General features: G+C 61.1%; 2 protein-coding genes across 3 annotated transcripts; both read left to right on the top strand.

The window, feature by feature from the left end:
* The first annotated feature begins 71 nt into the window (after positions 1–71).
* On the top strand, positions 72–10,496 carry Mboat7 (membrane bound acylglycerophosphatidylinositol O-acyltransferase MBOAT7). Of its 2 annotated transcripts, none has more exons than XM_004866711.3 (8): positions 72–202; positions 900–976; positions 1,066–1,195; positions 1,649–1,775; positions 3,603–3,762; positions 4,664–5,024; positions 6,779–6,955; positions 9,564–10,496. In XM_004866711.3, the coding sequence occupies exons 2-8, from the start codon at positions 901–903 to the stop codon at positions 9,955–9,957; spliced, it is 1,425 nt and encodes a 474-aa protein (XP_004866768.1). In that variant the 5' UTR covers positions 72–202; position 900; the 3' UTR covers positions 9,958–10,496. The 2 variants fall into 2 exon arrangements, with proteins under 2 accessions (XP_004866768.1, XP_004866767.1); XM_004866710.3 differs by having other exon boundaries at positions 72–383.
* Positions 10,497–10,585: 89 nt separating this feature from the next.
* On the top strand, positions 10,586–18,141 carry Tmc4 (transmembrane channel like 4). The gene is made up of 15 exons (XM_004866717.3): positions 10,586–10,860; positions 11,301–11,511; positions 11,792–11,937; positions 12,024–12,256; positions 12,383–12,504; positions 15,057–15,204; positions 15,566–15,733; positions 15,902–16,065; positions 16,260–16,386; positions 16,506–16,603; positions 16,912–17,095; positions 17,212–17,342; positions 17,428–17,583; positions 17,735–17,813; positions 17,902–18,141. The coding sequence occupies exons 1-15, from the start codon at positions 10,782–10,784 to the stop codon at positions 17,965–17,967; spliced, it is 2,112 nt and encodes a 703-aa protein (XP_004866774.1). The 5' UTR covers positions 10,586–10,781; the 3' UTR covers positions 17,968–18,141.

The raw sequence follows: 18,141 nt of genomic DNA, 5'->3' as shown, positions 1-18,141 counted from the left end.
GAACGCCGAACTCTGTGGCTCCGCCCACACACCGTGGGCTTGGCTCCCGACTGAGCCCGAAGGAACCCAAAACGGAGATGAGTCCTACGGGCCGGAAGTGCCGGCCCCGCCTCTCCAGCCCGAGGCCCCGCCCTCCCGTCCTCTCGGCTCTGCGCCGGGGCTGAGCAGATCCCTCGGCTCGGCTCGGATCCGGGGCTGACAGGTGCTCGCGCTGATTCCCTTCCCAGCGCAGCCCGGCCGATCTCCGACGTCGGCCGCGCCCCGGGCCCTGTACCGGGCCGCCCTCCTAGACCCAGGCAGAAGCGGGCGGCGCGGGGGAGGCTTGGCGCGAGCCTCGGCGGGCGCGGGCCGGGGTGGCTGCCTCCCGCCGGCGGGCAGCTCAGGTGGGCCGGGCTCGGGCGCGGCAGGGTCACCGTGGATGGCCGGGTGGGAGGCGGGGGAAGCGCAGGGCTCAGCTGGGCTCTGGCAGGCCCGCCTGTGGCTCGCCGGGACCGGATCGGAGCGGGGAGGCTGCGGGCGGGGCCGGAGTTAGGAGGAGGTGGAGGCTGAAGCGTCTCGGGGTGCTCCGGGGAGCAGGGCGGGGGGGTCTGGTTTCCGGGGTCTCCTAGGCTCTCGGGAAGGGCTGGGGGGGGTGCGGGGTTCTCAGGGGAAGGGTGTCCTGATGCCCGTTCTTAAATGGGGGTGGGGTGAGGAGCTTTCATTTCTGCGTTTGCAAACGAAAGAGACTAGGGCTGGATTCCTGGGTCCTGGACGGACGGGAGAGCCCAGGTCTCGGCGGGCCGCCTAGGCTTTGCAAGGTGGGCTTGAGGACTGGATCCTCTGCCCTCACCGGCGGAAGACGCTGGAGGCCCGCACTCCTGGATCTCGCCAGGAGCGCCTGCCTTCCTCTCTCCCCACAGCATGTCACCCGAGGAGTGGACGTATCTGGTGGTTCTTCTCATCTCCATCCCCATCGGCTTCCTCTTTAAGAAAGCTGGTGAGTCAGGTTCCCTCCCCGGTGGAAAGTGTGGGGGCGGTGAGGAGCTCCTGGAAGGTTCCAGGCTTACGCTGTCCTTTCCCCCACAGGACCTGGGCTGAAGAGATGGGGGGCGGCGGCGGTGGGCCTGGGGCTCACCGTGTTCACCTGCGGCCCCCACACTCTGCACTCCCTGATCACAATGCTGGGGACCTGGGCCCTCATTCAGGCCCAGCCCTGGTGAGCACTGGGGGGAAGCCCACCCGGGACCTCTTTGGGTCTCCGGCTTCACCCATCCTCCAGATATCTCCTGTTCTGCCTTGTTCCCTGTCCTGGAGCTTCTGATTTTCCTTTTCTCAGCCTTGCTCTGTGCTGTCCCTCCGTGTTGCCCCAGGCCTCTCCATCCCTGTGTGCTGTCCCTGCCACCGTGGACTCAGTGGCCACCCCGCCCCGGGCACAGCCAGCGTGCTCTGGGTCTTGGGGATGAAGGACACGGAGGACTGAAAGGTCTTCGGCCTGAAGCCTGTCTTACTCCTGTCCATTCCTCCCTTCTCTGTGGCTGTGCCTCTTTCTTCCCGGCCTCCAGTTTTCTGTCTGAACTCTGAGTGCTGGGGGAGATTTGTGCTGAGATGGGGGGGGGGGGGGCAAAGACCCAGGTCCCCACACCCACAGCGCCTCCCACCTCTGCCCCAGCTCCTGCCACGCCCTGGCTCTCGCCTGGACCTTCTCCTACCTCCTCTTCTTCCGAGCCCTCAGCCTGCTGGGCCTGCCGACTCCTACACCCTTCACCAATGCCGTCCAGCTGCTGTTGACACTGAAGGTCAGCCTGGACTCCCACTCCCCCAGCCTCCCTGGGCCTGGTTAGCCTGTGCGCTCCACTCCTCCCAGCCCTTCCCACAGGCGGGTAGGGATTGTACCTCACCACCCCTGAGTGTGGGAAAGGCTCACCTCTCATGCCCGGGAGCAGTCTTCACCTCTCCTCTCTTTCTGGGGTAAGGAAGGAGCCCGCATGCTGTAACAGGAGGAGCTGTTTGGCACCTGGACTGTGCCTTTTGAGCCTGCTTTGCCAACATGCTGTGCTTAAAGCTCTGTAGCAAACTTTTGCAGAGGAGGATAATCAACTTTGGAGAGTAGGTACCTGGCCAAGGTCATCACCCGGCACAGCCAGGTGTGGCTCCTAATCACCTGGGAAGGGAGGAGGAAGCAGACTCCTAGGTCCTGCTCCCTTCTGGGGTCAGCACATCCGTGAACAGAAGAGTCACACAAGGTGAAGAACTGGCTTCTCAGCACTCTCTTGCCATCGGGGGCTCAGGCAGCTGAGGCGGTCAGCTGAGAGGAGACTTGAGGGAGACCATCTCAGGGCAAGCAGTGTGGGAGCCGGCCACGTCCGCTTTCTGCAGAGCGCACAAGGCAGTGGGCAGCAGGGTCCAGGTCAGGCAGGGCCTTGCCAGCCATGGCAGGAGGTGGGACTTCCTTCTGTGGGGACCAAGGTCTACTGGAGAAGGATTGTGGTTTGTTGCCAGAAGAAAGGATGCAATCAGCTTTGCATGTTTAGAACATTACAGTACTGGCCCTGAACCAGTTGTGACAGGCGGCTGCCACCACAGCCATTATCCCAAGGGCTCCAGAGGGCTGTGAATGTAGCCCAGGGATGTGTTGCTTGCCTACCATACGGGAAGCCCTGGGTTCAATCCCCATTCCCACAAAAACTTGAGAAGAAATACACACCCTGGATAGTGAGAGGAGGGAAGTGGGACAGGCCGAGATGGAACGAGGGTTCCTTTATCAAGGACCATGCGACTGGTGGCCGCATGACGTGTGCCATCGGCTGTGCTATCGGCTCAGAGCCCAACAGGAAATGCTTGAGGACAGCTAGAGGGCTTTACTTGCAGCAGGGTGGGTAGAGAGGAGAAGCGACCCTGGGTGGGAGTGGCGCTGTTACCCAGGGCGGGTCCTGCCTGAAACAAGCTCTCCAGGCCCCAGTCCCGGGGAGGAAAGCCCTGCCCTGGCATCCTGCCAACTCGCTGTCCTGGTGGGCCGAGAGTCCACCAAACCCAGGGGAAGCCGGCAGACACCTGTGCCCTGGGGCAGGCCTTGCCCTGGGTGAACAGGTAGAGAGTAGATGGAGCAGAGCAGGTAAGACATTCAGAGCTCCATAGAGGAGGCGGGGAGAAGGAGACAGACTCCGGAAACCTGAGGGGTCGGGTCTGGGCGCCGTGGTGGCTTCCGGCCGGAGCGGTGGACTAGATGGGGGTGGCCTCTCTGCCGGGAGCGACCAGAAGATCTGCTTTGGGCTGTGGGTGACAAGTTCCATTTTGGAGATGTCAGAGTTGACCCCTGGAAGGCTCCAAGTGTAAATGGCAACGGGGCAGCTTGCTGGGTGGGCCTGGGCTCGGGCCAAGGTCCAGGCTGGGCAGCGCTGGGGTGTCGCTGGCATGTGGACGCTCTCTAAAGCCGTGGGACTGCCTGAGAGCACACGGGGACAGACAGGGAAAGGGGAGGCCCCGGGTCTCCCCGGAAGGGTCTCCACCACTCTGGGTGCCCAGGCTGCCTGGGGCTGGTTCCTCCCTGCCACTGCGACAGCCAGCGGCGTAAGGGACACGCTGTGGGGAGGCTTGGCCTGACCGCACTGCCTGCCCTTCCCCAGCTGGTGAGTCTGGCCAGTGACGTCCAGGACCTGCACTTGGCCCAGCGGAAGGAAATGGCCTCCGGCTTCAGCAAGGCGCCCACCCTGGGGCTGCTGCCCCATGTTCCCTCCTTGATGGAGACGCTGAGCTATAGCTACTGCTACGTGGGAATCATGACAGGTGAGTGGCCTGCCCCATGCCTCTGCCTTTCCACCTCGCCTCCCTCAGGCCCATCGCCTGCCGTGCCAGGCGCATCTTGCTACTGCTGGGCGGAAGCTGGCTATTCTCAGGACGACTCCTTGCTACCCTCGGACCTCACGGAAGCCAGCAGGAGAGGGAAAGGAGACGAGCCTGTGTAAGCCCAGTGGGTCTGCCGCCAAGGAGCAAAGACTCAGCTCAGGACCCACTGTCAGCTTCAGGAAGTGTTTTCCATGAACCTGTGCCTCCCAGAAGGTCTTCTTTGGCATAACTGCTCTAGGAAGCTGTCACTCACCATGCCCGATCTGGGCATGTGACTCACGCACACGTGGTTTCTTGTGAACGTCCAAGGTTTTCGAACCCATGTCTTCTGTCCGGCCCCGCTGCCCCTCCCTAGGCCACCCCACCACCCTGTCTCCGGGCCACTCTCCTCTTATTGCAGCAGGGCTGTGGGAAGTGGGTAGGAACCAGCTCTCCTGCCAGAGAAGCCTTCAGTGGCCTCCTAGCACTCTTAGGGCGAAGCCACGTCCTCATGCCTGCAGGCCTGGGTGTCTCCTGTCTTCTCTCCTGTGGTGCTCTGCCTTCTGTGACTTACATCAAGGTCACCCCATGTCCAAGCCTTGTCTGTCTTCATCTGCCTCAGCAATCTCAGTCCCTCTTAAGAATGCCTAGGGTCTAGGGCTGGGGATTTAGCTCAGTGGTTCTGGCTCCTGCCTCGAAAGCGAAAGGTTCTGAGTTCAATCCCCAGTAACAAAAACAACAACAAAAAGAATCCCTAGGGTCTTTGTCTACATCTTTCTGTTGTCTCTGGGATTCCCTGGGCCAGTGGGTCTCCCTCCCCTGCCCTCTTAGTCTCTGACCACCTGGCCCTTCTGCCCCACAGGCCCATTCTTCCGCTACCGCACCTACCTGGATTGGCTGGAGCAGCCCTTCCCGGAGGCTCTGCCCAGCCTGAGGCCCCTGCTCTGCCGGGCCTGGCCGGCCCCGCTCTTCGGCCTGCTCTTCCTGCTGTCCTCCCACCTCTTCCCTTTGGAGGCCGTGCGTGAAGATGCCTTCTACGCCCGCCCGCTGCCTACCCGCCTCTTCTACATGATCCCCGTCTTCTTCGCCTTCCGCATGCGCTTCTACGTGGCCTGGATTGCTGCCGAGTGCGGCTGCATTGCTGCTGGCTTTGGGGCCTACCCTGTGGCCGCCAAGGCCCGGGCCGGGGGCGGCCCCACCCTCCAATGCCCACCCCCTAGCAGGTCAGGCGAAGGGAGGGAGGCTTCCCAAGACTCAGCAGGCCCCGCCACCAACGGCTGGCCCTGCTAGGCTAGCCCTGCCACCAGCAGGGAGGAGAGTGGGAAGCAGGGGCAGGGCCACCAAGTGTGGTGAGCAGTGTCACCCCTGACGACCACCGCCTGCCTTTCCTTGTCAGTAGGGGTCCAGTATTCTTGGTACCTTTTCATCACCCCTTGTTGCTAGTACCCCTCACCCCTCTGTATGGTGAGTCCCCCTCTGTTGCTAGAAAAGGAAGATGGCATCTTAGCAACTACATGCCACCCTATATTGCCATGGAAACATCACCCCAAGAACCAGATTATTCCTGGTTGCTGGGATGCCATCCTTAGGTAGTGGTAGGTCATCTTCTGTTGCTAGGGGAATGGTTACTTAGCAACTCAGCTCCCCCACCTTTGCTAGGGATGTGGTAACCCTAGCAACTCTAGTCCTCTTTTTGCCAGACATCTTGCTCTTTGGGGCTATAGAACCTGCACCCCCAAGCTCCTCCTGTGTTTCGGGAGCCAGCACCTCTCCCCATGAGATGTTGCACCTAGCAGCTCTCAGTTACCCTCTGTCTCCAAGGAAATAGTATCTCTGACCGTGCCCTCCTCCAGCTGGGAGGCCCCCATTCCCAGCAACCATAGGTCACCCCCTCCTGTTACCAAGGAAACCAGCCCTCCCCCTGGTAACTCTGTCATGATCCCTGTTGCTCCTGATGCTGCCCATGTCCCACCACCATCATTGCTGGGTAGGTCACACAGCCAGTAACAACACAGCTCCCTGTTGCTGTGGAAGTGTGCTGCTGAGTTGCTAGGGAAGTGGTATCCCTAGCAACCAGGAGTGGGCTGACCCTCTCCTCTAGACACCACTGTCAGCCTTCCACCTGGGCCTGGAGCCAGGGCAGCATCCCTTGATATAAATTACAAACCACTCCTTGCCAGGGTTGTGCCACGGCCTCATAGGCACAAACTGCCATCCTGTTGGGGTAGTGACACCCACTGCCCTAGTAGCCATGGGCAGACCTCCAGCTGCTAGAAAGGACGACCCCCCAGGGAAGTCAGGCAGGCGTTGAAGGCTCTCTGAACCTGCCAGGCCCTACTTCAAAAGGAGAGCTCCCCTTCCGTCACTGAGGTCTCGGGGATGTACTCCATTGCTGGGGCCATTGGCATCAGCAACCTGGAAACCACTGTATTTCTGGAGGTGACACTTCTCGAACATTCACAGGGACCAGGACAGAAAGACCCTTTCTGGAAGCTTTTCTAAACAGCCTGGGCCTTGTTGCTAAGGAATCCTTTCTCCATAGCAACAGATCATCCAGAGTCACAAGGCCTAGAAGCCTCCTTAGCAACCACCACCTTTAGAGAGGATGCTTCCCTGGCAACACACTGTCCCATGGGTCAGAAGGGACCACACTTGGTAGGCTCTGTGAATATGCTGAGCTTGGTAGCTAAAGGACACATAGCTTGGCAGCCGCAGCCCCTCCAGGCTTTCTGTGGCTGTGGCAGCCCACCAGTTAACCAAGGAGAGAAGCCCACTGTTGGTGAGTGGTGTCCCACCCACCTTGCTCCCCCAAGACTCCCCCTGGGCTTCTCCTTTTCCCAGAGCAAGTCTGACAGCCAGAGAGCTGTCACCTGGCCAGAATCACTCCTTAGTTAGGATCTGGGGCTGGGACAGGAGCAGGCAGCAGGAGGGGCCTGGCTGAGCTGCATGTCTGTCCCACCCTCATCCCCCACCCCAGTCTGGAGAAGGCAGCTGCCCTGGAGTATGACTATGAGACGATCCGCAACATCGACTGCTACAACACAGACTTCTGCATGCGTGTGCGGGAGGGCATGCGGTACTGGAACATGACGGTGCAGTGGTGGCTGGCACAGTACATCTACAAGAGTGCACCTGCCAGCTCCTACGTCCTGAGGTGAGGGAGCCCTGGGTGTTGTGGTGGCCTAGAACTGCATGTCCCGGCAGCCCATGGCTCCCCTGCTGGAGCCCTGACCCTAGGGCTCATGGGAGTTGTAGTTTCCCAGGCTTGCACTGACGTAAACCACCCGTCTGGGCCTAAGGTCCTCTTCATGTAATGGTGCAGGTTACTGTGTCCTATTCTTCATCTTGAGACAGTCTTGCTAAATTACCAGGCCGGCCCTAAACCTGCAGTACTCCTGCCTCAGGTCCTCAAGTAGGTGGGATTGTAGGAATGCACCACCTCACCAGCCTTCTCTTCCAGTATTTCTTGAGTAGAAACCATGTTGGTTTGGGCATCATCTTTAAGTCACAGAAGTGGCAACTCTTATCATCCCCATCTTTTTATCCCCATTTTAAGTGAAGAGACCAAGGTTCAGAAAGGTCAGGCAACCTGCTGCAGGTCACTTAGTCTTCTCACCACCAGAGGAGCTCATGATATGCCCGACAAGTTTCTCTAAGAAGGAGTCAGGATGGCAGCCCTGGAGCTAGATCTGCCTGGGTGTGATCTGGCTTGTAGTTTGAAGATCCACTTGGAGCCAGGAGTGAGCACAGCTGCCATTCCAGCCCTCGGGAGGCAGAGGCAAGAGGAGTGTGAGTTGAAGGCCAGCCTGTGCAGTGTGGTGAGGTCCTGTCTCTGAACAAGGATCTATTCAGTGCCTGGCATGTGCAAGGGCCCAGGTCCAATCCCTAACATAAAAACTAAAGATCCCCATTGCTGGATGCAGTGGTCCACACCTGTAATCTCAGCACTCTTGGGGAGAGGCAGGAGCGACAGGTTTGAGTCCAGTGTGGGGGTCTCAGCGAGACCCTGTCTTGAGCCAAGAAAAGGGCTGGGAGTGTAGCTCAATGTGAAGGCCCAGGGTAGAGGGATCCTCTCTGGCTTGTGTGGAGAATGCAGCAGAGGTGAGGAGAAAGCAGGGAGGCAAATCATAGACCTCTGGGTTGCCCAGGCAGAGGTGACTGCTGTTCTCAACAGAGAAGAGTGGCCCAGAAGTAGCTGGATTTGAGAGCAGAGCCAGGGCTCGGGTGGACTGAGCATGGCTCAGGAGAGGAGGGGATTGGGATTGAAACCTGATTCCCAGCTTGTGGGTGTCAGTGAGAGAGGACACAGGGCACACAGGGTGTCCTGCAGAGGGGAAGACGCAGCAGGAGGGAGATCGAGAGTGGGAAGGATGAAGAGCAAGACTGGGTTCAGCCTCCTTAACTCTGAGGTGACTCGGATTTGCGGTTGAGCCCCTTGGACAGACAGTGATGTGGTGCTGAGGCCTCAGGGAAAAGCTGGTGTCGGCAGTGGGCAAAGTGTCCCAGGTTGAATGAGATGGCCTGGACAGGTCAGGGCCCCAGCACCCCAGGGTCTAGCTCAGTGGGCCTCAACTGGGTGACTGCCCGTGGCAGCAGGCATGTGACAGTGTCAGACTCGGGGCCTCCAGCATGCTAGAGAAATGCTGTGCCACGGAGCCAGCCCAGGACCAGGCCCAGGACACACTTCCTGCCATAACTGGGAGGTCCCATGCGGGGAGGCAGGGCCACTCCTGAACACCCCGCCATGTGCAGTGTTCAGCCTTTCTGTTTACCTCCCTGCCCTGAGGACGAGAGGTCAGTTTACTATCACTGGATCATTGTTGCGCCTCCGGCCCTGGGTGGATCAGGATGGCCCACAGGTGAGAAAGAGTGTCTGGTCACAGAAGTAAAGCCACTGGTCCCTGCACAGTGGGAACCATGCCTGTCTGCAGCAGAGGTCTCAGAGCCTGAATTCTCAGGTTTCAGGAGCTGGAGAATCAGGCTTCTGGAGTCTGCAGACGAGGGGAAGTGTGGCTGGAGAATTCTGAGTCTCCACTAGTCAGGATTTGGACTCGTGATTCCCTAAAGCAAAGTCCCAGGTTCATGGGTCCTGCAGAGAAGTGGGGGGTGGGCGGGTCCTCAGAAAGACAGGAGTAGACTCCTAGGTCCTGGGAGAGGAAGGGAGACAGGCTTCTGAGTCCTGCGTAATGAGTTTGTGTGTGGTGCTGGGGACTGAACTCAGGGCCTTGCTCGTGCTGGGCAGTCGCGCTACCAGTCAGCGACACCCCCTCATTCTGGCTTCTTGAAGGAGGCGGGGCCTGGGTTATACAGCGTTGGGCAGCTCAGGACCTCGGTCTCGCGATAGGAGCGGACCGTTGGCTTCCTGATTCTCCAGAACCGTGGGAAGGTGGCGCCGAGCCTTGGAGGGGGAGGGACGAAACTCCTGGCCAGTGTATGGGCTTCTGGGTCTTGGGCTGGACCGTGGTTCTCTTACTGGAAGACTCGTCACTAAGAGGATCCCCATGTGCCCCACGCCCAGGATTTCTGATGCCAGTGGGTGGAGCCCGGGAATGTGTATTCTAAGGAGTTCGCAGGGAATGCTGATGCCAGACCAGACTGTACTTTGAAAACCACTGGGCTAAGGAACTGGACGCCTTGTCCCTGAGAGAGGAAGGGCTGTGGGCTTTGAGACCCAGCGGGGGAGGGCATGGTTAAGCTTGCTGCCTCCAGTATGGGGAGCTGGGGCCTGGACTCCTGCGCCCTGATTCCCACCCTCTCCCCAGGAGCGCCTGGACCATGTTGCTGAGCGCCTACTGGCACGGCCTGCACCCTGGCTACTATCTCAGCTTCCTGACCGTCCCGCTGTGCCTGGCTGCCGAGGGCTGTTTGGAGTCCGCCCTGTGGGGGCGGCTGAGCCCCAGGGGCCAGAAAGTGTGGTACTGGGTGCACTGGTTCCTGAAGATGCGCGCCTACGACTACATGTGCATGGGCTTTGTGCTCCTGTCCATGGGCAGCACGCTCCGGTACTGGGCCTCTGTCTACTTCTGCGTGCACATCCTGGCCGGGGCCTGCCTGGGGCTGGGGCTGGCTTTGGGTGGGGGCAGGCGCAGCCTGCGGAAGACTGCGTCCGAGTCCCAGGCCGCCAGCACGGCCCCAGAGAAGCTCCGGGAGGAGTGAGCTGCCAGAGCGCCCTCTGCCGGCGGGTCCAGCCACAAGCTTTCCCCTGGAATCTGCGCCAGGCTGCTGCTGTCTCCCTTCCTGCAAGATCCCTGCCAGGCCGAGCCTGGAGAGGGCCCCGCTTCCCTGCTACTACCCGCCTTCCACTGGATCGGAGCCTCGGCTGTGCCCTCTCCCCGCCTCCAGCGGGCCCCTGGCCCCCGTTCCCCAGTCAGGCCTGCAGTGTTCAGAGCTGCCCGACCCCAGAGCAGCAGGGTGGGCGCGGCGCAAGGTGCCTCCGCGGACACTTTCTCCTTGGCCTCAGCGCAGGGACCAGAGCTTCAGCACCGGTTCCAGGAGGGAGAGCCTCTTCCTGTGTCGTTCCCTTTTTAATCTCGTCCAACCAGTATTTTAGACATGGAAGGGGACACGACCTTCCATTCCCAACTGGAGCTGAGGGACTGGGGACTTTGCTCCTGTAGCTCCCACCTGGCCACCCCGTCTCCCTTGGCCCAGATGGGTCAGAATGTGTCCATCTTACCAATAAAGTGTCACGGGCGTGTGTGTGCATGTGGGAGCTCTGTGGGTGATAAGCCCCAGGACACGGGCTTGAAGGGCAGTGATCCACCGCTACCTCCACCCCTCTCTGGCCTGAGGCCGCCTGGGCTCCCAGGTGACCAGGACTTCAGTTCCCAGGAGGCCTCAGGCGGCAGTGACCCTGAAAATCTACAGGAAATGTGTTCTCCCTGGGCCACCTGGTGGCCAGGTCCTGCCTCTGGCCTCCCTTACCTGGGCTGTCCCCACCCAGGGATCCCGGGAGACGGAAAAGCCTCTTGCCCAGGGCCATGGAAGAAGGCCTCGGCTGGGAACCCGAAGCCTGGGAGCCCCCGGGCAGGGGGCTGGCCCCCCGGGAGGCCAGAGCAGGTGCGAGAACTGGTGGTTTGGATCCTTCCAGCCCAGGGAAAGTCAGGGAGGCCGGAGTTCCTGGGTACAGGAACAGGAGAGGGAAGGATTTCAGTTACTGGGGGAAAGAACTGGGACGCCGAGTCAGGAGGCGTCCACAGACCCAGACACTGTAGGGGAGGAGAGGTTCCAGAGTCGGGGCTCAGCTGCCTCGCTATGGGAAGCCTGGGATTCCAAGGCCCCCCAATAAAGGAAAAGGAAGTTGGGGCCTGGATTCCTCAGCCTTAGAGGGGGGGGCGGGGGGGCGGAGTCTAGGAGTCTGGGTTCCTGGACCTGTGGGCTGTGGAGGCTGGAAATTCTAAACTAGAGCCAAGAGGGAAACGGCTGGGAATTCTCAACTCCTGGGTCTAAGGGAGGAGGCTGGGCCCAGCCCCGTAGGCTTCACACCTCTGCTCTCCCAGGCCAGTCGCTGGCCTCCGTGCTGAGCGAGCTCCCCAGCGCTGCTACCCTTCGGTACCGTGGCCCTGGGGTGCTGCCCTGGGGGTCACTGGAGGAGGAAGATGAAGGAGGAAGGAGCGTCCAGGGCCTCACAGGTGCCGCCCAAATGGAGCTACAGGACCCTCGCCATTCCCGGGAACTGCCCTGGCCCATGCAGGCGAGACGGGTGCACAGGTGAGGGTCCACCCTTCCCTGGAAGCTCCTTCCCGGACGTTTCCCACCGGCTTCCCGCTGGTATTTATGGTTTGCCCTCCACTGCGCATGCCCCGTGAGCAGCTGCCGGGCGCTTGCTCCGAACTCCGGGTGGATACAGTCATGCAGACTGCGTTCTTTAGTACCTGGCTTCTTTCGCATAGATCAGGTATTTTCTTTCATTGCGACAGTATTCCATGTTGTGAATACAGTATACGGGGCTGCCAGGCCCTCCTTCTCTCTGACTCTGTGTCCCTTCCAGGAAAAACCAGGCCAGGGAGCAAAGTGCCTGCAGCACCGGATCCAGGGTTGGCCACTGGGCCCCGCTGCTTGCCAGGGGCAAGGACCAGACGAAGGAAGGCCTCCGCAGCCTGCAGCCCTGGGCGTGGACTGTGAACAGGATAGGGGGTGTGCGGGGGTCTGAGGGAGGAGGGCTGGGCCTGGTGCCCGGGGCTCGGCGAAGGCACCTGAGCGCCCTCTGCTGCCCCCTGCAGGCCAGTTTGGCGCCGGCACGGAGTCCTACTTCTCCCTGCTGCGCTTCCTGCTGCTTCTGAACGCACTGGCGTCAGTGCTGGTGGCCTGCATGGTGCTGCTGCCCACCTGGCTGGAAGGCGCTCCCCTGGGGCCTCCTGCCCCCAGTGCCTCGTCACCCTGCGGTTCCTACAGCCCCCACAGCCCGGGCCTGGCCACCTTCCCCTCCCAGCTCTTCAACTTGCTCTCGGGACAGGTGGGTGCCCCGGTCGCTGTGATGTCCCCGACCTGTCAGCCCCGAGTGCTCCTCACTGCCTCTCCAAGCCTGACCCCTGCTCCGCCCAGCCCTGCAGTGACCGTCTGCCTTCCTCCCCCTCCTCAGGGCTACCTGGAATGGTCACCTCTCTTCTATGGGTTCTACCCGGCCCGCAGGCACCTGGCAGTCACCTACCTGTGCTCCGTCTTTGCCAGTGGCCTCATCTGCCTCCTGCTCATTCTGCGGCGGTCAGTGACACCCACATCCTGACCCTGGAAGGAGGAGGGGGAGCGGGTGGGGGCTCCCCCAGAATGCTTGCTCTGTACGCGACCCTCTGGGTTGCTGTCAGTTTGTAAGATGCCCCTCATGTGTAAAGAGTAAGGACACAAGGTGACCAGTTTTTCTCCCTCCCAGAGCTTAGAATATGGTGGAGAAAGAGATACTAAATAAGCACAAGAGCCACCTACTTCCTGAGGGAAGAGTGCTGCACAGAAAACCAGCAGGGCTCATTCACTCACTCATGCAGCAGTTTGTGAAACACCTGCCACGTGTCATGTAGTGGGGTGTGGGACTCAGCAAACAGATGGGAAAGCTGACAAACCAGACCCCAGCTGTCTTGCCCTGTGCTGCAGTGAGTCCGGTACTTCTGCTGCCGGAAGCTGACAGGGCCCCGGGAAGGGAGACCCACAGTGGCCGGGCTGCTGTCCTAGTGGGCGGCCCAGGGAACCTTCCTAAGGGACATACGTTTAAGCAAAAGATTGAGAAGGTGAGTGTTTCAGCCATGAACAGTCCTAGAGGAAGAGCATCCAAGGCCAAGGGTTACAGCTGGGGCAACTCAAGAGCCGGTGCAGTGTGTGGGTGCGAGGTGGTGCCAAGTCTGGAGTGAAAAACCATCCTGATCGGATGTAGGTTTTAAGGATCCCTCTTTTTAAAATTCTTACTATTTTATTAGTCCATGTTTACAGTACATAATGATTACATTCAGTCAGGCACGGTGGCACACGCCTGTGATCCCAGCACTCTGAAGGCTAAGGCAGGAGGGTCACCACATGTTCAAGGCCAGCCTGAACTACACAGTGAGACTCTGTCTCAAAACACCTAAACCAGGGGGCCGGGGATTTAGCTCAGTGGTTTCGACACCTGCTGCACAAGCGCAAGGACCCGAGTTCCATCCCCAGTACCAAAAAGAAAAACAAAACCTAAACCAGGGCTGAGGATTTAGCTCAGTGGTTCCACTGCCTGCCTCATAAGTGCAAGGTCCTGAGTTCGATCCCCAGTACCAAAAAAAATAGATGATGGCGGCTTGGACTTGGATTATAGAAGCAGAACAGTGGGCCAAGGATGTAGCTCAGTGGCACCAAGCCTGCCTTGCAGGCGAAAGGTCCCGAGTTTGATCCCAGGTTCTGAGAAAAGAAAACAAAAAAGAATGACACCAAGAACTAGGACACCACTGTCCACACACGCAGAGACACCACCAGCCTCGGTCCACACTGCAGACCGCTGTGGCCCCTTCCTGCACCTTCTGTCACCAGATATGTGCTGAGGGGTTTGCTGATCGACTGGCTGCGAAGGCCCAGGCGGGCACACAGCCCTTGCCGTGGCCCAAGCGCCTGGGGAGGATCCAGAAGGAGTTTTTGACTGGCTGATTCTGAGGTGCCTTTTGGTTTACATGTTTTGCTGGAGCTGAGGCTGAATCCAGAGAGCTTTGTCCTGGCTGAGACATATGAAGGGAGGGCTGATGAGGGTTCAGGCAGGGGTCCCATCTCCAGACACATCTGGGGCTCACTGTTCAGGAGGCCCAGGGGAAGGGAGTGCGTTCAAGAAGGAAACCAGGGACGTAGGAAAAGTGACCAGGGTGTCCTCTCAGTGGCCGGCAGTGGCCGAGCCTGAGGAGCCATCTGGAGGGCCCCCTGGCTTGTACAATATGCCGTGAGACTGCTGAGTACGCAGACTGGTTCTGACTTGAGAGCAGCACCACGTAGAAAGGAAACAGGAAGCTAGGCCGCAGCAAGGGAACCACTTTTCTGCAAAGGGTCAGGTAGTAAATGTTTCCACCTTCACAAGCCAGGTGGGAGAGGGAGAGGGTGTGAGCATCAAACAGAAGAGGTGGCCCTGCCTGGCTACAGCAGGAAGCAGCCGAGTCCCTCAGGGCAGGGAGAAGCTGAGCAATAGGTTTCCTGCCTGGCAATATGACCTGATTTGCATGAAAAGAAGGCCCCACCAGCTCAGGAACAGAGAATGGCCTCTCAGAGGGCACAAATTGAGGCAAGGCCCCAAGGTGGGGTCCTCTGTAGTTGTCCCTGAGAGAGATGAAGGGGCCAGGGTGGTGAAGAGGGACAGGTCTTGGTTTTTGTTTTGTTCTGTTTCAGACAGCGTCTCACTATTTAGTTCAGGCTGTACCAGGAGCTGGCTACATTTAGTTCACAGTGTAGCCCAGGCGAGGTCCTCCTGCCTCAGCCTCCCAAGTGCTGGAATTACAAGTGTGCCTGGCTTTGGACATGAAGTCCTTGCTCAGTTCTATTTCTGGCCCATCCTCTGGTTCCCAGTCCCTTCCCTGGCTGTCTGGCCACCCCAACGAGTGTCTCCCTGCCCTGCTTCCTGGGTCTCTTCTCTTCCCAGGTGCCCCTCTCCTAGGTGTCTGTCTCTCCTTACCCCGCTTTAGCTCTGGGTCTTTCTTTGCTCTGCCTCTATCAGGTGACAGCTCGCCAAGTGCCAAAGGTCTTAGGGTTCCTGTTTTGCAGCAGAGGGGTCCCCCACCCCACTCACAGCTGTTCTCCCACATCGGTCTCCCCTCTCTCAGCTCCGTGTCAGGACTGAAGCAGACACTGCTGGCCGAGTCGGGGGCTCTGACCAGCTACAGCCACCGGGTATTCTCGGCCTGGAACTTCGGCCTCTGCGGGGCCGAGCACGTGAGGCTGCGCCAGCGCAGGATCCTATACGAGCTGCAGGTGCGCCTGGGGGAGGAGGGCTCCAACTAGACAGGCACCTGGCAGGACCCCTGAGACAAGGTGCAGGCTGGGGCCCGCGCGGGGGGTGGATGGGGGGGCTTTCTCGTCAGGCCGGGGCGGGGATGCTAGAGGGCGAAGTACACTGGGCGGCCTGGCCACGTGGGCAGGGCTCGGGGCAGGGCGGGCGTGCACACTGGGCGACCCAGAGTACCGCGAGGACCCCAAAGACGGTCCGGAGGGGACGGAACTGGCCCTGCCGAGTGGCTCCAGGGTGGGAGAGGGCTGCACAGCTCGGTGTGCGGAGAGGCTCCAGCCTCTCGGGTCTGGGGAGTGAGCCCCGGTGACGATTCTGCGGCCTCAGGTGGAGCTGGAGGAAGCGGGGATCCGGCGCAGGGCCGCGGTGCGGACGCTGGGCCAGCAGGCCAGGGTGTGGCTGGTGCGGGTGCTGCTCAACCTGCTGGTGCTGGCGCTGCTGTGCGCGGCCTTCTACGGCGTCTACTGGGCCACGGGGGAAGCCGGGCAGCTGCAGGTGGGTCCCGGGGGACCTGCATCCCCAAGGCTGGGGGGCCGTGAGCAGGGACGGAGGCCCAGCGTTGCTGGGACCCCAGGCCGGAGGCCCGGGCGGGGGTGGAGCCCGGATTCAGGGTCCAGGGAACCGGAGGCGGGCAGGACCGTACTCAGCCACCTCCGCGTCCAGGAGGCGCCCCTGGTCAAGCAGACGCCGCTGCTGCAGCTCGCGGTGAGCTACCTCCCGTCCATCTTCATCTCCGCGGTCAACGTCGTGCTGCCGCCCCTGTTCCAGCTCATCGGCTCGCTGGAGGGCTACACTCGGAGCCACCAGATCGTCTTCATCTTACTCAGGTTCCGGGCCGAGGGTGGGCTGGGGTCACGAGGACGGGGAGCGTCGCGGGCGCGGAGGTTAGGTCTCCGGGGGACAGGGCCATCGGCGGACAGGTCTCGGGAGTCCAGGCGTCTCTGAGCCTCGGTTTCTCCACCTGCGAAACGCGAGGCCGTGGGCGCGTCCCACGCAGGAAGCGACACGTCCCTCCCCGCAGGACCGTGTTTCTGCGCCTCGCCTCCCTGCTGTTCCTGCTCTTCTCCCTCTGGTCTCAGATCACCTGCGGGGGCGACGCCCAGGCCGAGCAGTGCCAAAGCTGTGGCTACAACCACAGAAAGTTCCCGGTGGGTCCGCAGCCGGCGCTGCTGGGGCCGGGGTCCGGGCGCAGAGCGAGGGGTGCTGGACGCAACGCCCTCGGGTGCGTGGTCCTGAGGCCTTGACGACCCATTCTCTACTTCCTCAGTGCTGGGAGACTCGGGTGGGCCAGGAGATGTACAAACTCCTGCTCTTCGACCTGCTGAGCAGCCTGGCCTTGGCGCTCCTCCTCCAGTTTCCCCGCAGGTGAGAGCCCCGCCCTCGGGAGCAGGCCCCGCCCCCGTAGCGCAGATCTCCGTTTTCGCCACAGCCCTCTTTACACCTCCTTTCTGTCCGCCAATCAGCGCCCTAGGCTTGCAGGCCACGCCCCTATTCTGAGCCCTCTTCCATCCTGGGCCCTCAGCCTCTGCTGGTCCAGAGGCTTCGCCCCTGGACACACCTCCGCCTGAGTGCACGTGACCACAGGCGCCCCGCCCTCTCGGTGCTCCTTTCCGATTGGTGGGCGGGGCGGTGGGGGCGGACACGCTTCCGACTGCCCGCCCCCCGCCCCGCAGGATACTCTGTGGGCTCTGTCCCGGGGCGCTGGGGCGCTGGGCCGCGGCACTGGAATTCAAGGTCGCCGACGAGGTGCTGGGGCTCATCTACGCGCAGACGGTGGTATGGGTGGGGAGCTTTTTCTGCCCTTTACTGCCCCTGCTCAACACGGCCAAGTTCCTGCTGCTTTTCTATTTGAAGAAGGTGAGGGGCCAGGGGAGGAAGGCGCTGGGGGCCAGACTCCGGGTCCTGCCTGGGAGAGGCCTGGGACTCCTGGAGGGGAAGGAGACGCAGACGCCCTCTTCCTGCTCCCCCGCCAGCTCACTCTGTTTTCCACCTGCTCCCCGGCGGCCCGCACCTTCCGGGCCTCCATGGCGAGCTGCTGCTTCCCCCTGGTCCTCCTCCTGGGGCTGGCCCTCTCCGCCGTCCCCGCGCTCTCCAGCATCTTCCTGTAAGTGTGCGGGGCTCCCGCCTCCCCCTCGCCCTCAGCCGGCCTAAGACGCCTGCCCGCCGGAACCCAGCCTGTCTGCCTACAGAATCCCGCCTTCCAAGCTGTGCGGCCCGTTCCGGGGGAAAGTCTCCATCTGGGCCCAGATCCCTGAGTCCATCGAGACCCTGCCTCACACCGCCCAGAACTTCCTCTTCTTCCTGGGCTCCCAGGCTTTTGCAGTGCCGCTTCTGTTGATCTCCAGGTGATGTGTGTGATGTGTGCGGGAGAGGAGGGAGGAGGGGGTCCCAGACTGGACTCCTAGTGCAGGAGGGGCCTCGGGGTCGGGTTTCTAAGGAGCCGGGGTTGAAATAATGAAGAGCGCTTCTGGAGTGGCTTCCGTTCCTGCCCCGTAGCATCCTGATGGCGTATACTGTGGCCCTGGCCAATTCCCAGGGACACCTCATCTCCCAGCTCAAACGCCAGATAGAGACGGTGAGCCAGGGTGGTCGCGCGGCGGGGCCTCCCGGGACCTGGAGGGCACCGGTGGGAGAGCGGGCGCTCACCTCCGCCTCCTCCGCAGGAGGCGCGGAACAAAGTCTTCCTGGCGCGCGCCGTGGCGCTGGGCTCGGAGAGCGGGGCTCTGTGAGCAGCCCAGCTCGGGATGACGGCCCGCTCTCGGCCTCACGTCTGCCCCCAGACCCTGGCAACCTTCCAGAAAATGACGACGCCCTTCCAGCCTGGGATCCAGAGACTTCCGGGACCCCCGCCCCCAAGTCCCTCTCCGTTGGTACTCAGATCAATAAACACAACCAAAACTGCA

Source organism: Heterocephalus glaber, unplaced genomic scaffold, assembly GCF_053883595.1.
Source record: "Heterocephalus glaber isolate CG9 unplaced genomic scaffold, H.glaber_assembly_v1.0 deba00001745, whole genome shotgun sequence".
Taxonomy (NCBI): domain Eukaryota; kingdom Metazoa; phylum Chordata; class Mammalia; order Rodentia; family Bathyergidae; genus Heterocephalus; species Heterocephalus glaber.
Note: the sequence above shows the minus strand (reverse complement) of the source record. Positions and strands in the feature narration are given on the sequence as shown.